Here is a 26,482-nt window from a genome sequence, read left to right on the forward strand (position 1 = left end):
GCTGCTTTTGCGGCTCCAGGATTTTATGGATGGAAAGCTGAAAGTAATTAGTGCCCCTCCCCCGCTTCCTGTTGGGAAAAGGAAGAAAAGCACACACAAGAGCAAACCCAAAACTTCCTGCCCTGCTTAATAATCGAGTAATGAGTCCAACTCGGCTGGGAAAGTCAGTTTATACCGGGTGAGCTCTTAATTAAAGAAGGGCCGAGCAGCAGCTCTGCTGAATTTTACAGCCACACACATCTTCCTGCCCCGAACAGCCCTGGGAGAGGCGCGGGGAGCGGACCCCGCGGGCTGCAGGGGGATGAGAGCTTGAGGACGCGTGTCCTTTCATCCCCTGGCTGAAAGCAACGTCCGGGAGACGGCACTGAGGAAATGTGGACAGGACAAAACCCCAGCCCGCGGGGAGGCAGGCAGCGAGCCTGGCTGCAGTCTCTGAAGCACCCCAGATTCGGGGGAGGCTGGGAAGGTGCAAGGCAGGTGGTTTGGGGCGCTGGGAGTTTCCTCATGGGAATCCGGGAGGCAGACACTGGAGTACCCGGGCGAGGGACAGCCCCTCCTGCGCTGGAGCTCCGCGGTGACAATGGCGTGTGTCAGCTCTGCTGCCGCACCACCCACATCGGGTCACCCACCCTGGAGCTGGCGTTGGCCCTGGCGAGGCTCGGGGTCCTGCGAGAGGCAGCGGCAGCTCCCCCACCCCAGAGGGACGGGGCCCTGTGCTGCGGCAGGGACCGGCTCCCCAGGGCTGCTCAGGGACACGGCAGAGCCACGGCGGCTCCAGCAGCTCCCTGGGGACACCAGCACCCACCCGAGCAGGCCGGGAGGGACACGGCATGCTCTTGTGCTTTCCACACAGAACCTGGGAGATCGCTGCACCCCCAGCCCTCCCCACGGCACAGCTGCTCCGACCCTGGCAGGGACGGACTTTCCTCTCCCGAGAGGCAACTGCTCCACGCATTGCCTCCGGCAAATGCCACTTTCTGGTCACCTGCAGCCAGAGGCCAAGAGCGCCGGCTGGGAGGAGAGCTGAGCCCAGCGCCCGCGTCCGCACAGCGCTCCCCCCGTACAGCTGCATATGCAGCCCAAGCACCCACAAAACCCTATTATAAATTAACGATTTTATTGAATATCAATAAATTGTATATAATTATATAAAAAGTTTCATCAGTACAAAATTGTGGCACAAAAATATAAATACCAGTGTACCTTTGAAATGTAAACATCCTCTTTGTAATGATTCCATGAAAACAATGTCCAAAGAAAGATGCATTCAGGAGGCACCTGTCAATACCCATAAATAGGGCTTTTGGCACACACCTGTCGATGGACAGCCTTGGGACAGGCCACCATTGTATCAGCTGACAAGTGCCTGCTATTAGTCACAGTTCTCTTGAAAAGCAGTTGTTAAGAGTCATATTAACAGGTGCTTGAGTGCATAGCTGCTCTGTAAACAGGGCTGGGGTTTGAAATGGCTACCCCTGCCTTTCATGGACACTGTTAATCTCGCAGGCATTGCAAATTGTCATTGTGCTGGGGAGAAGCAGCTGCTTCACAACTACTGGGATACTGTATTATTGCATAGTTACACCTTCTACAGGCGGGTTATATACACTCGGGGTACGGGGGGAGTGTCTTGTCCTTCATCAAAAAAATACTGGTTCTGAAAAGTTACCAAGTGGTTATGGTGTTACCAAAAAAAAAAAAAAAAAAAAAAAAAAAAAGACCAAAACCAAAAAACACCAACAAATCCAACCCAAAAGCCCCAACCCCCCCAAGCTACATGGTCGCAGTGTCCAAAACCGGCGCAGGGCGAGGGTGCAGGTCCAGCCCTGCGAGGTGCCGAGTGCCTCTGGCCAGGGGGGCACCTGCCGAGGGGCTGGGGCAGCACCGTGGCCCCCGAGTTTCACACACTCGGCAGAGTGCAGGCCTGCACCCCCGGATGCCAGGATGGGAGAAGTGGTCACGGCACCAAGCCCGAGTTCAAGAAGCCTTCGGACAATGCTCTCAGGCACACGGTGGGGTTCTGGGGATGTCCTGCACAGGGCCAGGAATTAGACTCGGTGATCCTGACGGGTCCCTTCCAACCCAGCAAACTTCATGATCGGGCTCTTGCATTGCACTGGAGGCACCAAGTGAGGAGTGTGAGGGTCCCAAGGGCCAGAGGAGCAGTGTCCAGCCCGGTGTAGACTGCAATGGCGATGGAGGAAACTAACTCCTACAGAAACTAGTTATGGTATGGGTATTTGTGACGAGAGAGGCGTGGGGAGTCCTCAGCGAGAGCCAGAGCAGCCTGTCTCCTCATGCTTGTGGAGCAGCGACATGCGGGAGAAAGTCCGGGAGCAGGTTTTGCACTGGTACTTCTTTACATCTGAATGGGTCTGCAGGTGGGCGCGGAGATTAGAGCGGTCAGCAAAGGCCCGGTTGCAGTGTGTACAGGAAAAGGGCTTTTCACCTATGGGACAAAGAGAAACGCTCCCAATTAACCAGTGCATCAACACATGGGGAATATCAAAGAAGGAGCCATTCATTAGCCAAAGTTTGTGCAGAGCACAGTGAAAAGAAGTGCTGGCTGTTATTGTTCGGGGGAAAGCCGGGTATGTACAGCATTGCTTGGGGGGGAGAACTGCCAGCTTGGGAATTGTATGCTCCTGAAAAACCTTTCCTATGAACCACGGAAATTTAATGCTGGAAACATCTGCAAGCAGCACGGCAGTCGCACGGACAAACGAAGACATGATACTCGTCTGCTGCGCGGAGCCAAGCGAGGAGCTCGCGGCGCGGCAGGAAAGCCGAGCGCTGTGTGTTAATTATATCATAGCAGGCAGCGGCTGCGAGGCGCCAGCCCAGGGTGAGTGGAGCTATTTCCTCTGCCGAGCCCTGCGCTCCCCCTTCTCCTGCCCGGCTCCCATTGAAAAGCCTGGCCAGGGCGAATTCCTCCCAGAAAGCCTCTTTTGGAGGAAACAAATGTGTATGCTCAATTTGGAAAGCACAATTAAGTCTACCCGGCTTCCTTCAGCCATCATCTTTAGTACGTTAAGAGGGTGTGAAATCAGTGCCAAGTCACAATTACACCGTCCCACGGCCCCACAAAGGATGCTCGGGAGATGCTTTGTCGGGGCGGCCGCGGCAGCGGGGTGGGCTGCAGCTGCGCGCCCGGCCCCGCGCCAACAGGTGCCTCCAGCACCTGCCCGAGGCCTCGCCGAGCCTCGCCGGGCGCATCCCGGCACCGGCCGTGCGGGAGCGGGGCTCTGCGCCGCCTCGGGGACTGAGCGGTGGCTGGGCAGCTGCGGTGAGGTTCTGCCCCGGCTGGGAGCCCTCGCTGTGGGCAGGGAGGGATGCTTTGGGCACGGCAGTGCGCGGGAGGGGCGCTCCAGCAGTCTCACAGCCCCACTTTACGGCATTTTGGCGAAGCATGTGCTGTCGCTGGCGGGCCGGCTCCCGGGCAGGCCCTGCGCTCGCAGCAGCAGCGCGGATTTACAGGCTGGGCCTTGACCCTGCGCTCCGTTCCAGCCGAGAGGATATTTAAAGGACATTTTAGAGAGATGTGCCAAGGGGGTCTGGGAAGCCCTTATCTTCCCAGATAACACCCGGCCCGCCGATTCGCTGGGGCAGCGGAGCAGGGAAGCGGGAGGCGATAAGGGAGGGAGGGAGAGGGACAAGAGGGGACTTTACCAGTGTGCGTCCGGATGTGGCCCTGCAGCAGCCAGGGCCGAGAGAAGGCCTTCCCGCACATCTTGCAGACGCAGGGCAGCGTGTGGCTCCGGATGTGCATCTTGAGAGCCCCCAGGCTCACGTACTCCTTCTCACAGTACTTGCAGCTGAAGGATTTCCTGGCCTGGGCATCGCAGTGCAGTTGCTTGTGCTTGGAGAGCCCGGCGAAGGTGGAGTACGCCTTGGCGCACTGGGCACAGCGGAAGCGCTCGGCGGCGGCGGGCGCCGAGGCCGGGCTGGGGGGCCCCGAGCTCTTGCCTTCATCGTCCTCGCTGGAGAGCGCCGTCAGGTCCAGGGCGGGGGCCGCGACCCCCGCAGCCTCGCTGCCCGGGCCGCCCGGGAACAGGCTGGACAGCAGCCCCGCGTCCCACACCAGCGGAGGGTAGTAGGCTCCGGGGCCGAGCACCTCGGGCGGGGGGATGACGGGCAGCGGGCACGTCTCGTACAGCAGCGGGGCGGCCAGCACTGCGGGAGGAAGCGGCGGTCAGCGGGGCCCGCGGCGCTCCCGGGAACGGGGGCGGCGGGGCCCGACCCACCCCCGCGGGCTCAGTGGGTCCCCATCCCAGGCCATCCCTCGGGGAGCTCCGCGCCGCACCCCTGAGTCGGAGGAGCAAAGGGACCCACCCCAGCCCGCCCCGGGGCAAAGGTGACCGGCCTCACACCGCAGGGACCCCGCGCCCCTGCCCGCCTTGCCGCGAGGGATGGGGTGAAGAGAACCCCACGCTCCCGCCCGCTGCCGGCACAGGGAGCTCCCCACGCACCCATGTGCACCCCATGAGGGAGCACCGGTGCCACCGACATCCCCGGGGTACCAGGGGGCGGCTCAGCATCGCGGGACACGGGATCACGAGACGCACAAAACCGAAACAAACAAACAAATCCGCAACCCTGGAAAAGTCGGTCAGTCCCTGCCCGCTCCTGTGTGGAGCCTTAGGGAGATCCCGCACCGCAGCCCCCGCCCCACGTGCACGGCCCGTCCTGTCCACGCACCGGCCTGGCTCTCCAGCTCGCTGTAGTTGGGTTTTTTGCTGGCCGAGAAGTGCTTCTTCACCAGGAACGAGCGCGGCATCTTGCAGCCCCGGTGCCGCCGCCGCCGCGGGGCCGCGGTGCCGCCGCTGCCGCTGATATGCGCGCGGGGCCGGGGGCGCGGCGCGGGGCGGGCGCGGGGCCGCCCCCGGGGCCGCAGCCAATGGGCCGGGCGGGACGGGGCGGGCACGGGCAGGTGTCGGCCCCGCCGCCGGGGGCCGAGCCGAGCCGAGCCGTGCCGAAGGGACGGAGCCCGGGGGCCGCTCCCACGGAGCCGCCGCCGCCGCATCAGCCGCTCCTGGCTTCTCTCCGGGCGTTTCCCCGGGCCACTCTCCCGCGGGTCCGGCCGGTGCTCCCGAGGGGGCGGAAGCCTGGACTGACCCACAGCCCGTGCCCAACGCGGGCAGAGCGGCCGTGCGGGCTGGAGGAAGGCGCTGCGCCTGGCGGTGATCCCCGCACCCCCTGCTGCCTGTCCTTCCCTTCCCCACGGCTGTGAGCTAAGGGGCAGGGTGGGACAAGCCTCTGCCGTGCCCGCTGGGACACAGCCCTGCGGTGAAGCACGCTTCACAGGTTAACAGTCCTCTGGGAAGAGGCAGTGACTTTTGGGGCAGAGGGATGGATCCGGCACAGCCCTCGGTGACTCCCTCCTGCTACCAGGGGTCAGGAGCACCTGCCCCGACACATTTTCTTTTCTGCTGGGAAGGTTTTGGGCAGCGCATCCGTCCCCCCAGCAAGCTCTCTGTTCTCTTCCCTGCTGCCTTCCCCTGACTCGTTTCCACGGGCAGGGCGGGTCACATAGCCCCGCTGAGGCACACGCTTCCTTGTGGCTTCCCGCTCCCCAGGGGCCGCGAGCCCATGGGAAGGTGGCCAGGCATGGCTGGCGGGTGCTGGGGCAGCGCTGAGCAGAGATGCGCCAGTGAGATAGCGCAGCCTGCGCTCCCAGCTCGTCCCGGCCCTCGGGCTCACGTGGGGGTTTCCCCGCTGGAAGGGCTCAGGGCACGGCTCCAGGCACCTGCTGCAGAGCCGCGCTCAGCCCCGGGCCAAGGCAGCTGCTGGCGGCTGCCGCAGGAGGAGCAGGTCCTGCTGGGAATGCCTCCTCCGGCCCTGCCACGCGGAAAAGGGCCATGTGCTGGGCCACTCGTGACTCAGCCGTCACACATCACACATCGCTGCGCCAGCCCCTGCTGACCGCATCTTACTGTTTAGCCACAGCGACACGAAATGCAGAAGTGGGAGCAAAGCTTTCCACTGGCACGGCTGCAGCGCAGGGACTCAGCTCACCGTCAGCCTTTCCTCAGGGCAGGAACAGCTTGGAAAGCCTGTCCTGCCAGCCACGCGCATCCTGCCCAGACCAGACGCATTTGCAAACTCTTCCCCTGCAGCCATGTGCTCGGGTACTGGATCATCCCTCTTTTGCTGCCGAATTGCCCGTGGCTTTCAGCAGGTGTTTATCTGCGAAACCCATCCCTGGATCAGCCTGAAGTTCAGGGGGAAAAGTGCCCCCGAAGGCCTTGGGGGGCACAAATCACAAAGGTCAGCTCCTCCCGTTCTCTGGGGGTGCAGAGGTGCCGCTCCCCGCGGGGCAGGCCGGGCGGGGGCGGCAGCCCGGGGCTGTGCAGGTGCCTCCCCCGGCCCTGGCCGCTGCCCCCCCGCGCTCCTCCACCTGCCGCGGATGTGGTTACAGCGGGGACACTTGCACAGGGAGCACGGCGAGGTGGTTTTCTTTCAAGAAGCAAAGCCGACTCCTGGGTTCTTTCTGAAATGGTAATAATCAGATCTGTTCCAACCACTGTATGTGGAAACTTGCCTGTGCTAGGGGAAAAAACAAGATCAAGGGAGAAAGCGACCTGACCTACCCGTGCCTGTGAGCCAGCATGACAGGGGACAGAGAGCAGGACGCAGGGGAGGGGAAGCTCGGCAGTGCTTCATGGGCTGGAAATGGCAGGGAGTTTCTCGACCGCTCCACCCTCACCACCAGAGAGGGCATCAGCTGAGCCCCAAGGTGCTCGGAGCAGACCTGCCGCCAGCCCGTGGCACAGCTCCAGTTCCAGACGCACAAGGACTGGCCCAAGGAGCTCACGAATACACCTCAACCACTTCCAGAGCAACAACTCTGCTAAAAATTCATATTTCTACTTTCCTGACCGCACGTCTCCATGAAGCATCTGGAATATCTGGCTGCAGAGCAGAGCTCCTCCCGCCAAGGGAGGCTGTGCTGGGAAAAAGAGAAGCTCTGGCCGTGGGACGGGGTGTGAACCCTCGCGGCAAGGCTGGAGAAGCTCCCCGAAACCCACGGCAGCCCCCTGAGCCCGGCGGAGGGGGCTGGGGCCCAGCAGTGGCCGGGAGGAGCGAGCCCCGCTCTCTCCGAGATGCAAGACCTCCCTCTGCCGTCAGCGGCACCGAGCAGCCACCGCCGCTGCTCTGGGCTCATCCCCGGCGCTCGGGCTGGGCGAGGGACCTCACTCCCTGCACGGGGCACTCAGGCAGCTCCCAGAAGCTCCACGGAATTATTTTTTTAAACCCCAGCATCTGTAAAGACAGAATAAATGTGAGAAGAGCTAGAAGAGAGATCTAAGCCAGTAGCAATGACACCTGTTTTTCACTAAGTGCTGAGTATTTTCTGGAGCTTTGGGGAAGGAGTAAGGAAGGAAAAGCGAGCTTTCATAGTGGTTTCAACATTCCTCATTTGTACCACCCAGAGAATAATGTAATTTGCCCGTAAAATTGAATGAAGCACAGACCAATGCAACTGTAACATAAAGCCGTGTGTCAGAAAAACAAACACAAACCCACCCCCAAAACAGGCAAATGCTCCACTGTAATTTTTAATATATTTAAACCAAAGAAAAGCTTTAGGACTGAAAACACATCCCTCATTTGCTTTTCAATGACTTAACACAGCCTTGGTTGGTTAATCCTTTTTGAGGTGGGCTCACCGGTGAGTGTCCAGTACAGCTGGGCAAAGGCCTTGAAGAAAATTTGCTGTTCTCTTTTCAGTCAGGTGACACGAAGACCTGGAATACAGCACTTACACTTTGGCAAGATCTCATCCCTAAAGAGACCATGGGGATTTAGCGCTGCAATTCCACCTGAAGCAATGCCTGTGCATTAGGAAATGAATGCTGACAACAATTTAGCAGACCTATTAAGACCAGTCGTTGTCTGGAGACAAATTTGATAGAATAGCTCAGCCGCAAGGCCGGCTCCTCCCATTGTGTCTCCCTGCGCTAATTGTGCTCCTCGGGCGGACTCCTTGTGCCAGACAAGGGGAATTTCACAGGTCCGGGCTGGCCCGATTGCATTATCCCCACAATGCGCTGCAGGATCAGCCGCTGACGAGGCGCCAGCAGCCCCGGCGGGGCACGGCACCCTTCCCAGGGCCGCTCACCGCCTTCGGTTTGCTCTACACCAAGGCTTTTCCCAGCACCCAAAGGAGATGAGTGCAGGCTGTGCACAGCACACAGGTGCCTCTCACCCCTGGCTTTAAATCAATCAGGGAGTGCAAACACTCTGGCTGCTCAAAGGAAACACGAGGATCAGGAGGAAGAAAAGACAAGAGCTGACACAAAGGTAGGATTTTATAAATTAAACGGCCTTTATTTGCAACTTGTCTCCAAAAGTCAAAAACATGACAAAGTAATTGCTTGGAAGCTTCTAATTGCTCCTTAAACATTTTATCAGAATTGCATGGAAGTGCACTTAGAACAGAAGCAGGAATCTGGATTCCTGGCAATGGGCATCACCAAACTGCACTGTAACCAGACCGCAGAGATCCACAACAGCCCGTCACCTCCCTGCAGGCCAAGCACTACAACCACCACCCCAAACACAGCACTTTCCCCACAGAACCAGGTTCCACATCTCCCAGCCCCACAGCACTGGGCTCCCAGTCCCCACGCACGGGCTCAGGGATGAGAGTGCAACAGCTCCTGCCACGGGGAAGAAACACAAACCCCAAGGGCAGCGGAGAGGTGCCAGAGGTCTGGCTGGACACAAGGTTGAATCAGGAGGTTTTAGCTGGAGTGCGTTTCATTATTTTCAGGGTAAGGCCATCCTGCCGTCTGCAGAGCACGATGGGAGGAGCTTACTGCTCAAATCAATTAATTACTGCTCAATTCTGGGGTGGTGCAGGCCCACTGCTCCAATTACAACGCTTGCATTGGACATCTCAAGGCTCCGATTTACAGGTCCTGGTCAGGTGCCTTAGATCTCAGCAGCTCCACCGTGAACTTCATGAAAGCATCACATTAAAATTAAGGAATCCTCATGGTAAAAGCGTAGGCTTGAACACTGAGTATCCACAGACTAGGGGCTGTAACTGTCCTGCTTCCAGGGCTATATTTTACTTTTCCTTGAAAGCTACACCTGACTCCACACACACGCTGCCAGACGGCAAACAATCCAAGTACAGCTTCAGCCACTTTAGGAACATTGAAATGAAGAACAGGAATTCAAAATATTTGATAAAATCTGTGATGCAGAAAGGAAGTGCTATGCCAGTGCTATGAATTACTCCTAAGTTTTCCCACCAGCTTGCCTTGAGAGATGGAAAACCCAAGAACAAATATTAAAATTTTAGTTTAAATAGAAAGCCGAGGTATTGAAAAAAACCTTCTGAATTCCCCTATCAGCATAAGGCTTAAAATTACTAGGAAACCAGTTTCAAACCCACCAATATAATCATAAAGCCAGCAATTTTGATTAATATTTGCTAAGATAGTTAAAAAATTATGCATTTTAACTAAGACCAACACTAAAGATCATTTTCCAGGCTAGAAATTATAGTAAGAGTATGGAGGAAAGTAATCATCATGCATAGAACTGAAGTATTTTGACCTAGTTTTTACACAGTGCAAAGATTTCCTAGGAAAGTTTGCAGTTTGAACACTCATACTGAAGATATGTTTTCCATACAGTCGGGAGGCTGCCCGTAAGGATTGAAACACTGGGAAACATTATGGAATCACATGTCTCAGAGGTCACTTAATGGGAGCTGGTCTGACAGTTACAGTTAGCACCTGAAGTCTCACTAAAGGGGAACAGAGCTACCAGTACACCTCACATACAATCACTTGAGATAGGTAAATGAGATTGGGAAGGTATTTATTAACTAGTTCAGGCCATTCCACTTGGAATGTTTGTGATTTTTAGGCAGTCAAATAAACACAACTTCCAAAGAAACCTATAGGCATAGGTAAAGGAAAAAGCCTTGGTTCCCACGTGTTGATCTACAATGAAACTGAGTCTAAGCAAGTAGAAAAATGGGGCTGACAGGGCTGAATGTCAGAGACCATGATACCGAAAGACTGAATGGTACAGAAATATCAAACCAGGATTTAAAACTGAGATAGGATTAAAGTCTTCTGTACTTCTGGATGCCTGAGTTAACCTTGGGATGTGCAGGGAGAAGTGCAAGGATGCTGGGCATTTCCCCCTCGTGGAAGCTTGGGTTTGCAGTAAATCTTCTGGCTGGATCACTTCTCCCGCAGAGAGCGCATCAAAACCTGTGCCATCATATCATCCTCATCAGCATCGTAATCCTGGAACAGAGGCAGAAAGGCTTTCTCTGCAGCAGCCACGCTGCTCGGTGCCCGTGGCAGCAGCAGGAGCTGCAGGTGCCTGAGCCCTGGCACGCCAGGACAGGCTGGGGCTGCATGGCAGTGCCCAGGGAGCTCCAGGAGCCCCCGGCGAGCGAACACCTACCACGAAGGTGTCGTAGGAGAAGCGGTGTCGCCTCTGCAGGTGCTCCATGAAGTTAGCACTCCTGTAATTGGGGTCCCCCCACGGCATTGAGGCACAAATTGGGCAAACCTTCAAGGAAAAAAAAAGCCAGTCAGGTCCAGTGCTTCAGTGCTTAAATGCTGACAGCAAAGGGCAGGGGCAGCCCGGGGGAGTGCAGCTCAAGGTTTGTGCTGTCACTGTTCTCTATGCAAAGTGATGGCCAATGACTTGCTGGGACATTTAATGCAAAAGCCTCAGATAACCCTGAATAATTCTAATTCATGTCTTAGTTCCCCAAAATGGAATGGCTCCCTCGTCCTGAAAATCAGAACTCATTAAAGCCTCTTGCTTTAGAAGATTTCAGCCTTTGTTTCACCGTGGCAGGAAAGTTTCCTTGGTCTTCTCTGCAAAGTTCACTTCTCTCCAAGAGAAAAAAGGAACTTTATTTCCCCAAATAATTTGGAATTCCAAAAAACTTCCCAGAAAAATGGAAGTTTCCAATTCAGTTCCATGTTTTGCAATTCCTCTTACATAAGAGGAAGTATCACACATAGAATGATACGCTATTTTTTGCAAGCATTTCCCCTAGCAGTTAACAGTACCTTCTTGCTGAAAACAAGGGGAAAAACAAGGAGAAAATTAAATGTCTGACATTTTTTCGAAATTACATTTTATTGCTTTGCTGTGCCTAATTAAATTTGAATGTGTGCCATTTTTCAAGGATGAAAAGAGGATGTGGCCCAGCTGCAGTGGGTGTGGAGACCACAGAGCCACTGAAAGGTGACAGCAGAACCACACCAGGCCACACTGACTGAACAGCAGAAATTACACCTACATAACTCAAAACTCTCTAACTCATTGTTTCAAAGGGCTTTAAGACCAGACTTCATTGCAATTCTTGCACCAAGACTTTTTATTACCACTTGTTTTGCATCCATGCTGTGCAAAGCTTTGCAGTGTTCAACCAGCCCTTCCTGATCAAAGTTCTTCTCGCTGCAGTACGGGCAAGGGAAGGTGAAGCGATTCGGGAAGCTCCTGTTGGGGAGAAAAGGCTATTTACAAATGCACATTATTCGAGGCAATAGTTTATGTAGCTTTAGCAATCGGTTTGTAAACTCCTAACAGTATTTTAGGGAGCTCAGTACTTAGACTTTTTCTGCAAATGTACTAAGTGCCATTTATCACCTTTTTCTCAAATGCCAGGGCACCACCCACTAGCCACACACAAGAGTGCACTGCCACCAATCCCCACTTCCCTCCGTTGTGGGTGACTACAAACAGGAGACCAAGGTATTTTAAAAACCAGCTGCATCTACAGAATGCCCTGATCTTAGAGGTGGCCAAGCAGAAGCAGCAGAGTTTACCTGGGCCCAGCCAGCTGCAGGATCAAGGCTCAGTTTTTAACGACAGAAAAATCAGCACCCAAACTGAGCAAAGAGGTGAAGTCTGCTTTTACTCCCAAATTCCTTCCCGTGACAGAGAAGGGCAGGATGGCAGAGCAGAGGCGTTACCTGGTGCTGTGGAGGGGCTCTTTAGTCACAGCTTTCACCCCTTCCATGATGTAATTCTGGTACTTGGAGCAGGAGGCTGCGTGGCTGCGCATCTTGGACAGGTACATCTGTGCAGGCAACAAGAGCACAGCAGGTGAGCTCACAGCACCTGTGCTCCCTGCCACGCCTTTGAACCACAGCAGCAAACGTGCAAACCCCAGCAGTTTTCAGCACAAGGGTTAAAGCAGAAACCCCAAACACTCCAGCTGGCCAAGCAGAAAACATTTCAATTGCAGGTTAGTTAAGCTGTAACTCTGCTGTCTGTGGTATGTCACCATACACCCCTGCTCACAGCAGCAACGTCTCACTGCAGCTTTAAAATCAGAATCTTTCATTTGAAACTCATTTCCTGAAGAGGTAACAACAAAAAACTGCGGGAAGAATGTCAGCATCTGGGTGCTGCCTATATCAAACACCTCTAGCACATCTCAGAACAAACACTTTGACCTGATTTTGCAGAAAGCTGAGGAGGAAGCAGTTTATTTTCCCCTAGGCGGACACATCTCATGTACTGAATTTCCAAACACTTTCATACTTTTTTATTGCAGCCGTTGCAAGTGGTTTCTGTCGTTTCAATTTGCTTTTCCAAGTCCAGAGCTCTGCTCCCAGGTGACAGGGTGCTGCGGCACACCCCGCAGACTGGCTTTTTGGGCTTCAGGCATTCCTGCAGGCACGGCGTGCAGAAGCTGAGGCGGGAGAAAAGGAGGAGGCGGTGAGACAGCCCTCAGGGCACCCGCAGTGCCCACCGCCCTGCACAGCCTCTGCCCAAAGGAGCAACAGAGCCTTGAGACTCCATAAAGAAGGGTGAGAAGGAGCTGCTGCCTCCTGGGCATGAAGGATCCCAGGCTGTCACACCCAAAACTGTTTGCTGTCGCACAGTGCTCTGTGCCCTCGGCTTCTGGGCAGAATCATGGAACGGTTTGGGCTGCAAGGGCCCTTGAAGCCCACCCAGTGCCACCCCTGCCATGGCAGGGAGACCTCCCAGTGCCCCAGGCTGCTCCCAGCCCTGTCCAGCCTGGCCTGGGGCACTGCCAGGGATCCAGGGGCAGCCCCAGCTGCTCTGGGCACCTGTGCCAGGGAGCAATTTCATCCCAACATCCATCGTCAGCCTGCCTTCTGACGGTGTGAAGCCACTGCCCCTTGTCCTGTCACGCATGCCCGCGCTCCTCAGGAGAGACGGGAAGCGAAAGTGGAAGAGCACTGCCCTCCTTTCCCCCCGCTTTTCTTTCGTTTTCTCCCCTTGAGGCCGCTCCCCTGCCCCGCTGCCGGGGCGCAGAGCAGCGTGCGGAGCCCCTGCCCTCAGCCCCGGCGGCGCCCGAGCCGCGGCTCCTCCCGCAGCCCCCGCGGCTCCTCCCGCAGCCCCCGCGGCCCCAGCCCCGCTCCCCGGCCCGGCGGCGGGCGCTCACACGTGTCCGCAGGGGACGCGCACCGGGCTGTCGAACACCTCGAGGCACACGGGGCAGGTGAGGCGGGACAGCGGGTCCGGCCGCCGCTCCGGGGCCCGCGACGGCCCGCCCGCCGCCATCTTCCGCCGCGCCGCCAGGGGGCGGCCCTGCGCACGCGCGGCCCCGCCCGGCCCCGCCCCGCGCCTTGTGGGCGTGACCCGGGCGGTGGGCGGGGCCGCCGTCCCCGGGCGGCTGCCGGCGGGCGGGGCCCGGCTCGGCGGGCTGCGCGGCGAGGCCCCGCTCCGGGCACGGCGGTGGCCTAACGGCCGACGGTGTCACAGCCCCGCAGCCGTTCCACGGCCGCTTCTTTCCCGGCACCCCCCGGAGCGCGGCCCCGGCGGACCGCCCCGTCCCGCCCCTCGCGCTCCCTCCCATGACGTCACGCGGCGGAAGCGCTCCCGCCCCGCCGTTCACTTCCGGGCCGCCGCTGCCGCCGCCGCGGCCCTGCCCGAGCCGTGAGGGCGGGCGCGCTCCGTCCGCGGCACCGGCCGGGCCTCCGCGGCTCTGCCGGGGCAGCGCGTCCGCACGCGGGGCAGCATCGCGGGCGCCGGGCGCTTCCGCTGGAGCGGCGGCGGGTCCCGGCGGCGGAGCGGAGCGGTGAGGGACGGGACAGGCCGCAGAGCGGGGGCTTGGCCCCGGCGGGCGGGCGGGCGGCGCGGCCGCGGCACAGCGAGGGCGGCGGGGCGGCCGGGGGCGGCGGGAGCTCCCGGTGCCGGCGCCGAGGCCCAGGCGGTGCCCGGGGCTCCTCGACCCGGCTCTGCAACAAGTGTCCCGGGCACGGAGCGGCCCCGAGCGGCGCGGGGCCCGCGGGCTGCCCGCGCTCGGCGCCGCTCCCGCGCCGCTCGCGGTGGCCGCGTCCGGGAGCGGTTTGGGGCGGTCGCGGCCCCGGGCGCGGCGGGAGCGGGCTGCGCCGGGAGGAGGCTGCGTTTGCCCCGTGTGTCCCCTGCTGCTGCCTCGGGTTTTGTCGGAGGCAGCGGCGCAGCGCGGCCAGAGCGGCCGGTGCCCCCGGGTGAGGTTTTGGCCCCGGACACGGTTGGGAACATTCTCTTGTCTCAGCAGCCGGCGCTGGGCTCTGGTCAGCAGTTACTGCTCTCACACCTCCGGGGGCCGGTGGCCTTTGGGCTGAATACCTCGCAGCAAAGCGCCCTCGTTCCTCTGTGCCTTCTGTCAGTCGGGGAGCTGCTAAAACCTATATTTATCCGTGCCTGCTCGCGTCGTGAGCTCTCCGGAGCCCGTAACCATGGATGTTGCTGCTGGGTGGGCTGCGGGCACGGGGAGAGAGAGGCCGGGCTGCGGGCACGGGGAGAGAGAACCCGGGCTGCGGGCACGGGGAGAGAGAGGCCGGGCTGCGGGCACGGGGAGAGAGAGGCCGGGCTGCGGGCACGGGGAGAGAGAGGCCGGGCTGCGGGCACGGGGAGAGAGAGGCCGGGCTGCGGGCACGGGGAGAGAGAGGCCGGGCTGCGGGCACGGGGAGAGAGAGGCCGGGCTGCGGGCACGGGGAGAGAGAGCCCGGGCTGCGGGCACGGGGAGAGAGAGGCCGGGCTGCGGGCACGGGGAGAGAGAGGCCGGGCTGCGGGCACGGGGAGAGAGAGGCCGGGCTGCGGGCACGGGGAGAGAGAGGCCGGGCTGCGGGCGGTCTGTGCCGGAGCAGCCCTGGCAGGGCTGCCAGGCGGTGCCATGGCACAGTGCCGTGCCCTGGCTCGGGCTGCGGGCACGGGGCGCAGTCAGGGTTGGCTGGGGCTCTGGCAGCCGCAGGGCCTCGAGGAAGGGCTTTCCCGTCGCTGGGGCTCGCTGACCCTGCCGTGTCTGACGTGTGCCTTGTTTGGTGGGTGTTGGCAGAGGGGATGGCAGAGCTGTCGTGCTGAATGCAGCTCCTTGCCGGCGCAGGATCGCTCCGTGTCCTGGGGGTGTTGTGCTGACGTGCCAGACAAAGATCTCTCTCTGCAATCCTCGTGTGCAGCTCTTCTTGCCAAGGAACAGACTCTGCTGTCGTTGTCCGCAGACTTCATCCTGCACAACTTGCGGAGGAACGTGGGGAGGGAAGGGACTGCTCCTGGCCCTTATGCTCAGATGTTAATTTAGCACTCCACATTTCCTGTGATTCACAGGCTGTCTCTTGACAGGAGCGCGTGTGCCTTGGAGGAGAAGCAGAACTGCTGCTTAACTTTCCCCACACGGGGCTGGCACTGAGCACAGCCTTTCATGAAGGAATGTTAACTGCCAGGCTGTTGATTTTGTTGTTTGTTTATTTCCCTGGCCTCTTGGTTGTTGGTGTTTTGTGTTTTGGCTCCTTTCCTTCAGTTGGTCTTACTCTTAACAGCTATTTTCCTTTAACAGGAGTGTTGATCGGTGTTCTAGCAGCTGCAGTTAATACTGGGTGGAAAGTCTTTTCTGAAGTGCTGTTTGAGACTGGCTACATCTGAAACAGTGCACTGAATTCTCCCAGCTCCTCTCCCCTCGGGTCAAGAGCTGGTTTGTCTTTTCATGTAGTAAATAAAGCCTGTGGTCTGCTTTGTGATCTGCTTTGTGATCACAAGTTCCTGAGGCATTGCAGATAGAGTCTGTGGGCCTGGTAATTACCTTGGTTCTGGTAAAGCAGCATTTGGGAGATTCTTTTGTCACCAGCTATTTCAGCTCAGTGTGTGAGCTCAGTGCACTGGAAATGCAGAGCAGTATATCCATAACAAAACAAAAGCATACATGACAGAAGCACAGCAGTGGTGTTCCTCGGTTCCCATAACCAGCTGAAGGTGGCAGGTGTAGCTTTGTTGCCAAAAAGATCCCAGTGGTGTTTGCAGCTGCCGGCTTTCAGCTGGAATTTGGGCTGTGGTTTGCAGCAGTGGGGGGCTGCAGCACCTCCTCTGCTTGGAGGTACCAGCAGGAGGAATGTCAGTGAAACTGTCGGAAATCAAAAGGCAAAGTCAATAAACCTGCGCAGCCTAGGGACAGCCCTGTGCCACAAGAGGCGAGGGGGAAAAGCAGATGCTTTCACAAAATGAGCAAAGCGGGCAGGGACCTGGAAAACGAGCAGGGAATGACGTTGGAAAGCAGGACAGTGGCATTTCCGTGGCTCCTGTGCCTTTTCAGAGTCCTGGAGAGGCTGCGAGGGAGCTGCAGCTCTGTGAGCCGTGTTAGAGCCCCGAGGGGCAGGGGATGGCTGGGCTGTGTGCACCTGGGATGACTCGTGTTTGTTTTCAGTTTTTATTGCAGGACAGTTGCCATTGCTGAAGATCCCTAATGCCAGATACCCAACCCACTGCCAAATAACCATGAACGAGAGGAGGTAGCTGCCTCCAGCGCGAGGGAAAATCTGATTTCAATGGATACAAAATACAAAGACGATTTATTTAGGAAGTATGTACAGTTCCACGAATGCAAACTGAACGCCTCTGACAGCAAGCAGCGTCCTATTAACGATGAGTACTTGCGAGTGGCAGCAGCAGCCTTACTTTGCCTTCCCAAAATTGATCCCTTTTATAGATTCCGGTTGATAAAATTTTACGAGATGGCTGAAAACTCCCTGAGATCTGTGAAATCCTCAAGTTTACATTGTCTCCATAATGCATTCAACATGCTTGAGACAGTTGGAATTAATCTCTTCCTGTACCCCTGGAAAAAGGAGTTCAAAAACATTAAGGTAAGACTTTTTTATGTAACCATAGTGAGAACATGATTTATTTTTCTTTCTGTGAACGCATTTCATTCATTTCCTTTGAAGGCTTCTCTTTTTTCCATTTGTAGCATTATATATGTATATATAGATATTCAGTTGGTAAACAGAAGCCATAGGAAAGTTCCTATGTAAAATAAGTGAAGTTTGTGCTGATGAGAGTATCCCCACAGCAGAAGTACAAGCTCTTTCTGCAATTAGAATGTGTATAAAGTAGGAGAAGAGCTTATTTAAGGTTGTTGTTCAGCCTCCCCTGCTGCACTGTTTTATTTCTACTTGGAGAGGCTTTCACTATGGTGGGTGGTCAAGCTGGATTAGTTCAAGCTGACTCAGAGTTTGTCTTGTCTTGCCACAGCTGTTACTGGACACAGGTATTAAACCCAGGGTGTGTGTTCAAGTGGATGCTTTGCTGAGGTTCCCACAAGTTGTATGATAATGGTGAAGGAACTTCTGCAGAAGAGTTGTTTTCAGAGTATCTTTGATCTGCTTGTCAGTGCTCAGTTCCTGATGTTTTGATTTTAAGGTGCTTTCAAATGTATCTACCTAAGGCAGGTTCCCAGAGGGAAAAGCGGGATCTCACTGCTGGGCTTGGGTGCTGCAGTCCCATCGGGAGCTCTCTGCAGTTGAGTTTTGTGTTTTGTCTTTTGCCTGTGATGGCCACACTGCTCCTGCCTGCACTCGGAGCAGCCTGGACTGGGCTAAGCACATCCCTCAGGTGTGCCAGATGCTGAGGGTATTTCAGCTTGCAGAAACTCATGTCTCTGCTTTTGGGGTTCTTTTAGTGGAAGTTTTTGAATCCATTAAATTAAATAAAACTGACAGTAGTAACAGTACATAAAGAAGGGTGCACCTCAAGCATATTTAAAGCTGAATTGGAGTTTGGCACTCTGCAGTCATTCTGAGTTCCTGTTAGCTGCAGCTTGTCCCTGCATGGGGTGGTTCCCAAATCCTGGTCTTTTTGCCTTTCATGGTAGACTTTCTGTAAATTCAAACACGTCCGGTATGCATTAAAGTTAATGTTAGTGCAGAGCAGAGTGATTTAAATCACCAGGGAGGACATTATGCTAATCAGGATTTTAAATTGAATGAAAGCTCTCCTACTTTGAATTTCCCTCATGTGGAATTTCCATCTGCTGAGCAGGAGGGATGCAGAAATGGAGCTCATCTTGCCAAGGCAGTTGCCTGTGTTCAGAGTGGTTATTGTTGTATTTAATTACATGGTCTCTGTCACTGAATTATCTGAACATCTAGTCCACCGCTGAATTTGTAACCTAGTTTTCCTTTTATCCCCCCGGCCCCCTCAGACCTACACTGGACCCTTTGTTTATTATGTGAAGTCTGCTCTAGCGGAGGATGACGTGAGGCAGATTCTGAACTACATGGGCTACGTCCAGGAACTGGGAACAACGTTCAAGCTCAAAGAGCAGGTCGACGCCATTCAAGTGAAAATGATTTCATTTGAGCTCTTCCTGGCCAAAGTGGAATGCGAGCAGCTTCTGGAGATCCACCTGCAGGTGAAGGATAAGGGTTACTCCGAGGTGGATGTCATCAACGAGCGCAAGAACAGCAGCGAGGACGTGCGGGGCTGCTCGGAGGCCATGAGGCGGCGCCTGGAGTGCAAGGAGGCGCTGAACACGTCCATGGCGCGCATGGTGCTCCAGAAATCGGCCAGCGAGCGCGCCTCCAAGGACTACTACAAGCCAAAGGTCAGCAAGCCTTCCAAGTCAGTGGATGCGTATGACAGCTACTGGGAGAGTAAGAAACCACCGCTGATGAGCTCGCTGAGCCTCAGGAAGGAGCCGATTTTGGTCGATGCAGAAGATGACATTAAAGATGAAATTATCCGTCCGTCGCCCTCTCTGCTGACCATGTCCAGCTCCCCACACGGGTGTTCAGATGAATACTTGCCAGCTTCCTCTCATCACAATGGCATGCTAAGAACAAATGTCCCTTACAGCTCCTATTTTTCTGCTCAAGAGGACTTAGATTTATATACTGACCCTGATTCTAGAAGCGTGTTAAATTTTAAAAGACAAGACGCTATTAAGCCTGATGTATGGCTGTTAAAAAGTGATGCCAACCCTGTTTACCACAAACGCACCCACCTAGCCAAAGAGACATCTTCCTCCAAGTGCCAGAACTGTGGCATACCCTGTGGCGCTTCTGTTTGCCAGAAGTGTGACAACCTGTTCGGCTCGAGGCAGGAGTACCCAGCAGTGAAACAGAGCTCCTACTCCATCAAAGCACTCCCAGGCGATGGCTTGTCTCCTGCCTCGGCTCTGAGGGAGAAATCTCAGTACACATCACAGACTCAGAGTCAAGACAGAGCTGCTCAGTTCGGTTCCAAGCCCAAGCCTTCGGGCACCTCGCGCTGCGGCTTCTGCAACCGCTCGGGAGCCGCCAACACGTGCACGTTCTGCTCCAAGGTCTCGTGTGACACCTGCCTCAACGCCTACTACTACGACCCGTGCTGCAGGAAGAGCGACCTGCACAGGTTCCTGCCTAACAACCAGCTAAACTACAAATCATCCCAGCTGTCCCACGTGGTTTACAGATAGACCGGATGAGTGTTTGGGAAGGGAAGGGAAGGGGGAGAGGAAAGGGCTATCCTAACTAATGTTCTGACTCCAAACTGACCTCTTGCCAAAATCACATGTCCAGATATTTGGAACCATGGTTCAGTGATCAGGTGCCAGTTCTTGATTTTTGTGGCTTCACAGATGCTGCAGATCCATTAGATTTCATGCTGCTATAATTTAGGTAACTCCTAAACGAGCATTGCTTTTTAACTTACATGGGGCAGAAGAGCACATTTTTCCTTAAAACTTGGCAGCTGTTGTATTTTTAAAAAGTGACATCATACCTTCCTATTATATCATATCTTGCCCAAATAAAACCAGGCAGTATTTGAAAATAAAATCAGAGAATTAAGATTGTCATTTTCTGTGAGTGATGAAACCACTGCCAGTTTTTGATAAAGTATGACTTCAGAATGTGCAGGAAATACGAGAATGGCTTATTTTGCCAACAAGGACTATTTTTTGATGTGTGTCTGCATTTCTTGATCTCCAAAATGCAAACACCATAACCTCTCTTCCTTTTGTCTTTGTTTCCTCCTTCTCCCCTTCTTTCCTGGTTGTTTATCTCAAGCTATATAACCTGAATCTGGACAATGTGTGCTTTATTTTCCGGTGTTGCCAATATCATCCTTCTGGGTTTCACTGTATGGTATTTTAAAGAGGTGATCCTGTATCTATGTCACTCAGATGATGCCTGGAGTGTCCATTTTCTTTCTGTTGCACATGGTTTAAGTACTGTTCTTTGTACTGTAAATAGGTGATTTGGAAACAGTTTATTTTTAATAAATATTTAATATGTTGAGTTCTTAAAAGTGGTAGAATCATTATAGCTATGAAGTCTCTCTGGGTTTTTTTGTTCAGGTGACTTTTTGTTTTTCCTTGTACTGTATTTCATAGCTTATTATAGCCACTGTGGCAGAATGTTGTTCTTGGCTCTGATCAGTTCTTGGGTTTTAATCTGACATTTTTTTCCCTCTGATAAGGCTGGCGCTCATCTGGGTGGAGTCTTGTCTAAGAATTGCAGGATTTGCTCTCAGTGCACGCTTTTTCTTTGTGGTTATGGAAATTGTAAGTATCAATGTTCTGCTTGCTCCCAAATTCACTGCCAGTCTGTCTGTAATGTAGTCCAGCAAGTAAAGCACTGGCCTGGTTAAAAATCAGAGCTCATTGTGACTCCTGTTCAAGTGAACCCATCAGTTATGGATGTGGATCAGATAATAACCTTTGTCTCTTGCTGTAGCACTTGGGAACCCTGCCCGAGAGCCAGGACTCCCTTGTGTTGGGCTCTGTACAGTCTGACCCCCAAACACCACCAGGTTATGAATAGACTTTAGTTTTCTATTAAAAGAAAACCCCTAAGAATCCTAACTCCCTCATTCCAACTATAGCTAGTTAGCACAACGTATCAGGCAACCTAATCTGATGTGCAGAATTAAATGTGTTTAAAATATCTGTAAAGAGCTCTAGCTGAGATGTAAACCGTAGTCCACTTTGCACTGAAATGATTCACTTTGGGGTTTTTAATCACTGTTAGAGTCTAGACTTCTCAGCTTCAACCTCCATCACTCCCTGTGTGACAGGAACATGCATGAATGATTGTTTGTCTTACATTTTCTGGGGTGGGGGGCTTCAGGTAGGTAGAGGGGAAAATTACATAGGCTAGTGTTGTAAAATAGCTAAAACAATTTTAGCCATAACTGCGTGTCAGAAGCATTATGGAAATAAGATGAAACCTGGGTCTTACAGAGGGCTGAGAAAAATACGTTACTGTCCAGTTTGCACTAAGAAACAAAGTGAACAGAGTGTGTTTAACAATCAGGGAAATTCTGAATCATGGGACTGCAACTGAGCATAATGTCAAGGGCAGGTACTGCCTTGCTGACCCTGAAGGTTGGGGTGAATATTGTTTAAGTGAATGATTTTAAGGTTTTCAATCTTGTATGTTTTTTATAAATATATATATATATATAAATATGACACAAATGTAGATACATTATGTATATAGTGAAGAATTTAAAAACAATTTTACTATTAAAATGCAGTCTAAGGGTGGTTTTAATTTTGGTGGTTCTTTGGGTTTTGTTCACCTTCTGCAGTTTCATGCCTGTTTGGCTGCTCTACAGTGTATCTTCTAGTTCACCAGTTCAATTTCCATATGGCTCCTCACACTACAGTGAATAACTAAAACTGTGATGCCACGTAATTTTTATGGTGACCAGGGCAGGGGCTATACCTGCTCTGAAAAAGAGAAGTCCTTTGTATATATGTCATGGAATCCTGTAGTAAAACCTGTGTTGAATTGAAGTGATACCATGCTCTATTTTTGTGTATCTTACTGTATGAGGTTGCTGTGATTGATACAGTAAAATATATGCGAATTTAAAATGCAGGTGTTTTGCATCTGATTTGTTTAAATTAATTTATGTTTTGAAGGAATTTAAAAATAAAGAGGCCTTTAAGAAAAGGCTTCACTCTTTTCTTAAAGTGGCGTGTGCATGTAGCTGTCTGTTCCCAACTGCGTTTGCATGCCGTGAGCCGCTGCTCGCGGGGTCTGTCCTGGGGCTGCGCCTGCTGCCTGCAGAGCTGCTGAAACAAATCCCCTGCTCCAGCCTGAGCAGCATGACTCAGTGTCCGTGGAGCCTGTGAGCTGCTCTGGCAGCAGCCTGCAGCGGGCTCAGGTGGGGTGGCAGCAGGTTCTGGGGCCATGTGGAGCTCCCTCCATGGATCCCAGCCTTGGCTCTCTGTGGCACTTGCCTTCCCGAGCGAAGCTGCATCTCCCAGAAGATGTGTGATGCTGCTGAGGTACATTTTGGCACTTGAATTAGGCCTTCTGGCTCCTTCTGCATCCTGCTAGCTCTGGAGCAGGATAACTCCTCAAGTTCCAAACTAGATCATTCTTTTTGTTTGTTCCTTGTGTTAAAAAGCATGTCAGGTGAATGCCGAAGTGCCCGCCCTACAAGCGTTTTATGGTCTGTTGTGGTTGCTGCAAGTACCAGGGAGGATTATAAAAATCAGGCTCCAGGTAACTAAAATATTCTTGCAGGAAATCTTGCCTCACACCGTGATGCTTCTTGAGCTGACATATTTCTGGTGCATATAAAACAAGCCTGTAAGCTGTCTTGCTGCCTGGCATCTCTGATTGCAGACCTCTAAGCTTGTTTGCTGCGTCTTTGGCTTTCAACAGAAGCTTAAAGGTTCCATACACGGTTAAGTAGTTCAGACTTGATGATTTGAACTGACAGCTCCTTAAAGTTATTTTCTGGAAGATGGCTGTAGGTTATGAGCATTTAGTGCACATTGCTAACTATGCTGGATGTTTTTAGGGGAAGAAATTCACCTTTCCAGTATTTGTTTAGAAACAGGAGCTAATCTGAGCATGGTGATAATTGATACACTGCCAGAGAGACTGGGAGAAAAGCAGGAGGTGACTCTTGATGTACCTGGTTTGGCTCTGAAATCAGAGTGAATTGGGCCTTTTAGCATGATCATTACCATGGTATCTCAGCAGCAACTGGATCGGGCTGCAAGTGTCCCTGTTTGTTATTTCTGAAAGGTGTTCTGTGATTCCTTCTGAAAATCATGGAATGTGGCTGTGTTTGTCCAAGATTGTAAGTACTTTTCTTTTTTATGGTTGATTATATTCCCCTGGGAAAGGTTTTCTCTAACTGGTCTTGCCAGTCTGAAAATGTAGGGTCAGGGGGTGAGTAACTGAGTAGGTTTGTGGTTTTGTACTCCTGCACTCCGCTGTGAAAAACCGACTCGGGGCCAAGGTGAAGATGAAGAGGATGCAGCACATCTTACAGTGCCGGGGGGAAGGCAAAGGGTTAAGGCCCCTGGTGCGGCAGCAGCTCCTTCACCTCCCGAATCCTGCAGACAGCCACAGAGCTGAGGCTGCTCCGTGCAGGAGAGCCAGGGAGCAGCTGCTGTGCGGGGCAGCCTCGCTGCACAGCTCTCACCTGTGCGTGTGCCCAGGCGCTGCTCCTCGGGCACGGGGCTCTGCGCTGGCACGGCCCGGCACGCTTTGCTCGGGGGGGCTCCGTGGGCAGCCCGGAGTGCAGGTCCCGGTGCCAGGGCAGCAGCGGGCAGCTGCCTGCCGCCGGCTCTGAGCCGGGCTCGGGAGAGGCAGCTCTAATCCTGGGCTGCTGTGCGGAGCTGCGCGACGAGCGGGCTGTGAGCAGGGAGCAGCGCCCAGGGCGGGCCGTCCCTGCCGCTCCGGGCTGCGCCCTCCTGCGCTGCTCCCCTCGCTGCTGGCACGGTGACACAGCTCCGGAGCCCGGGCACGGCGGGAGCTCTCGCTTCTTTGCAGCCAGCTGCTGCTCCCTGAGGAGACAGGATCTGCTCCCGTGGGGCATTCTGAAGGAGGGCAGCGCTGCCTTGCTCGGGGGTGCTGCCCGTTGGCTCCTGCCAGGCTGTCGGGCAGAGCTGCCCAGGCTTTTCCAGAGCAGGCAGGATGATTCCGCCCTGGGCCGCGCTCCGGAGGCTCCCGAGAGCCGCGTTTGCGTTTCCGTACCCCGAGAGCAGCAGGCTCGGGGCTTTGCTCTCTGCTGCTCCGTGGGGTGCCCTGCTGTTGTAGATGTTCGTGAACTTAATGGGAAGAATGATGATGTTTAACTCTATTTTAGAAGGTTGAATGATTTCTTTATTATAATTATGTTATAATACATTAATATGTTATATAAAAGAGGATATTAAATATTACATGTTACTTTTTTTAACTATTATATCTAACTAACTTACAACTCGTGACCTCGTTCTCTAGAGCTTAGACACAGGTGGATCCGATTGCTCTCAGGCCCAAACAATCCACCATGATCTAACTAAGTGCTCACTCTGGGTAAACAATTTTCTAAACACATTCTACAAGAGAAAAACAAGGAACAGAAATAGAAATTGTTTTCTCTTTCATTTCTCTCTGTGCACCTCAATAAAAAATCTTAAGAGAGAGAGAAATGTGCTTACTACACCCTGCTCCCCGTCCCCTCCAGCTGGCAGCAGCAGCTCTGGCTCCTGCTGCTGCTGCGCTGGAGCAGAGGGGCTGTGAAAGTCATCTTGACACCCAGCAGCCTCCTGTGTCAGGCACGGGCTTGCAGTGAATGTGGAAAGGCTTTGTGCAGAAAAAAGGTGGACAGGTGGAAATGTTCCAGATAAAAATGAAACAACCTGCTCTGATTTTTTTTTTTTTTTCCCTTGGCATCAAGAAGAAATTTCTCTTCCAGCATTCAGAGTCTGGGAGGCACTGAAGTCATTTTGCAGGGAACTTTACATGAGGTTAGAGATTGCTTTAATTATTGATATTTCTTATTGATGAGATCTTTTCTGAGTGCTGCAAATCCTGAATGTGAGTGATGGCGATTCTGGAGCTTCTGCTCAGGCTGGGCTTTATCATACACAGCTCCTGCTTTGAGATGAGGATGTGAAATACCTTCTGACTTGGGTAATAGCTCCCATTTGTTTTTCCTGTCTTATCTGGGCTTTGAGTTAACTCTGCACTGTGCAGGCCTCTGCCCTGAAGACTGTCAGAGTTCTAATGGCTGTAAGTGGCTCAGGAGCAGCCCTGGCAACTTGTGTGTGGCAGCTGCTTCTGCTGTTGTGGGTGTGGGGCTGTCATGCTTCCTGCTTTAGAAATCATTCTCATGATAGTCATACTGTTCTGAGATTTTTCATCATCAACCTGCTTTAAAAAAAGAAAAAGAAAAATCAACCCACAACTGCTCATCAACTCCTTAGAGAAAAATGCTGCTTTCTCCCAGAGTAAGTAAAATCTGCTCTGTAGCTTTGTGTCAAGGTGCTTGAATTTAAGTGCCTCGCCTGGAATTTTCACAGGCACCTTTCTGAAGCATGGCTGGTTGTGGTGAGCTGCCTTTGCTGTGGGAGCAGTCTCTGTGTGGCTCCACCATTGCACATGTGCAAACACCAGACACATAAATGAACTGTTAATGAGAAGACGTGCTGCTATCCAGCAAGTCTGAGAAGGAGCAGCCTCCTCACACCTCGGTGCACTAATGCTGACTGGTACATCCCTGGTGAGCCTTCCCACCGGGCAGTCTGGGGTGGAGAGGAGGCCTCCTCCTCCTCTCCTGTGTGCCACCGGGAACCTGGGTGTGCCCACGGCCGTGTGGATTTAGTGGCCACAGCAGTGCCTGGGTGTGCCCACGGCCGTGTGGATTTAGTGGCCACAGCAGTGCCTGGGTGTGCCCACGGCCGTGTGGATTTAGTGGCCACAGCAGTGCCTGGGTGTGCCCACGGCCGTGTGGATTTAGTGGCCACAGCAGTGCCTGGGTGTGCCCACGGAGGAGGGGCTGTACAGATTCACTGGCCACAGCTTGCACGGGCTGACTCCGTGGCAGAAGCAGAAGGGGACAAGGACAGCACCTGCCCCATCCCCTGTTCCAAGCCTGTTTCCTCAGCTCAGGGTCAGCCTTTGTGTCTTGAGGGGTGAGCTCAGCACTGCTGTGAAACACCTCCCCAGGAGCTCAGTTACCCTTGGGAAGTGCTGGTGAAGGCTCATTATTTGGCTTGGGATGTGCTCTGAGGGGAGACTGCCATTTCCAGCTCTTTTTTGCTTTATACTTCGTTCCTGGCCCTCAAACTGCAAACGTCTGTGGCATTGTTTCCCGTGGCATTAATTGAGATGTGCTCTCAGAGCTGTTCCCAGCCTGCTTTATGTGCTGGCTTTGGGCCACCTCAGCAGAAATCAGTGGGCTGTGTGCATATGTTCTGCTTCTCCTTTTTTGGGGAGAGTGGGGGAGAGGGGCTTAGTTTCCCACGCTCTGCCTCTCACTC

General features: G+C 54.0%; 3 protein-coding genes across 4 annotated transcripts; 1 reads left to right on the plus strand and 2 right to left on the minus strand.

Moving 5' to 3' along the window:
* Positions 1–1,107: 1,107 nt before the first annotated feature.
* On the minus strand, positions 1,108–4,782 carry SNAI1 (snail family transcriptional repressor 1). The gene is made up of 3 exons (XM_053958591.1): positions 4,699–4,782; positions 3,670–4,173; positions 1,108–2,449 (listed from the first exon to the last, which is right to left on the minus strand). The coding sequence occupies exons 1-3, from the start codon at positions 4,775–4,777 to the stop codon at positions 2,268–2,270; spliced, it is 765 nt and encodes a 254-aa protein (XP_053814566.1). The 5' UTR covers positions 4,778–4,782; the 3' UTR covers positions 1,108–2,267.
* Positions 4,783–8,305: 3,523 nt separating this feature from the next.
* On the minus strand, positions 8,306–13,559 carry RNF114 (ring finger protein 114). The gene is made up of 6 exons (XM_053958858.1): positions 13,412–13,559; positions 12,541–12,691; positions 11,967–12,073; positions 11,376–11,490; positions 10,438–10,545; positions 8,306–10,274 (listed from the first exon to the last, which is right to left on the minus strand). Exons 1-6 carry the CDS (start codon positions 13,528–13,530, stop codon positions 10,209–10,211), a joined length of 666 nt encoding a protein of 221 aa, XP_053814833.1. The 5' UTR covers positions 13,531–13,559; the 3' UTR covers positions 8,306–10,208.
* Positions 13,560–13,960: 401 nt separating this feature from the next.
* On the plus strand, positions 13,961–22,183 carry SPATA2 (spermatogenesis associated 2). Of its 2 annotated transcripts, XM_053958744.1 has the most exons (3): positions 13,961–14,047; positions 16,649–17,087; positions 18,425–22,183. In XM_053958744.1, exons 2-3 carry the CDS (start codon positions 16,770–16,772, stop codon positions 19,676–19,678), a joined length of 1,572 nt encoding a protein of 523 aa, XP_053814719.1. In that variant the 5' UTR covers positions 13,961–14,047; positions 16,649–16,769; the 3' UTR covers positions 19,679–22,183. The 2 variants fall into 2 exon arrangements, with proteins under 2 accessions (XP_053814719.1, XP_053814718.1); XM_053958743.1 differs by lacking the exon at positions 13,961–14,047 and having other exon boundaries at positions 15,272–17,087.
* Positions 22,184–26,482: the final 4,299 nt, after the last annotated feature.

The sequence above is a fragment of the Vidua chalybeata genome, chromosome 17 (genome assembly GCF_026979565.1).
Source record: "Vidua chalybeata isolate OUT-0048 chromosome 17, bVidCha1 merged haplotype, whole genome shotgun sequence".
Lineage (NCBI taxonomy): Eukaryota > Metazoa > Chordata > Aves > Passeriformes > Viduidae > Vidua > Vidua chalybeata.

What these genes read in the sequence shown, in the direction of transcription:
- SNAI1 (XM_053958591.1), bottom strand. Translation starts at nt 4,777, where the DNA reads ATGCCGCGCTCGTTCCTGGTGAAGAAGCACTTCTCGGCCAGCAAAAAA. An exon ending in CGAGCTGGAGAGCCAGGCCG is followed by an intron (nt 4,174 to 4,698) that starts GTGCGTGGACAG and finishes TTCCTCCCGCAG; the next exon opens with TGCTGGCCGCCCCGCTGCTG. An exon ending in CCACATCCGGACGCACACTG is followed by an intron (nt 2,450 to 3,669) that starts GTAAAGTCCCCT and finishes TTTGTCCCATAG; the next exon opens with GTGAAAAGCCCTTTTCCTGT.
- RNF114 (XM_053958858.1), bottom strand. Translation starts at nt 13,530, where the DNA reads ATGGCGGCGGGCGGGCCGTCGCGGGCCCCGGAGCGGCGGCCGGACCCG. An exon ending in CGCGTCCCCTGCGGACACGT is followed by an intron (nt 12,692 to 13,411) that starts GTGAGCGCCCGC and finishes CTCCCGCCTCAG; the next exon opens with CTTCTGCACGCCGTGCCTGC. An exon ending in GCATGGATGCAAAACAAGTG is followed by an intron (nt 10,546 to 11,375) that starts GTAATAAAAAGT and finishes TTTTCCTTGAAG; the next exon opens with GTTTGCCCAATTTGTGCCTC.
- SPATA2 (XM_053958744.1), top strand. Translation starts at nt 16,770, where the DNA reads ATGGATACAAAATACAAAGACGATTTATTTAGGAAGTATGTACAGTTC. An exon ending in AGGAGTTCAAAAACATTAAG is followed by an intron (nt 17,088 to 18,424) that starts GTAAGACTTTTT and finishes CGGCCCCCTCAG; the next exon opens with ACCTACACTGGACCCTTTGT.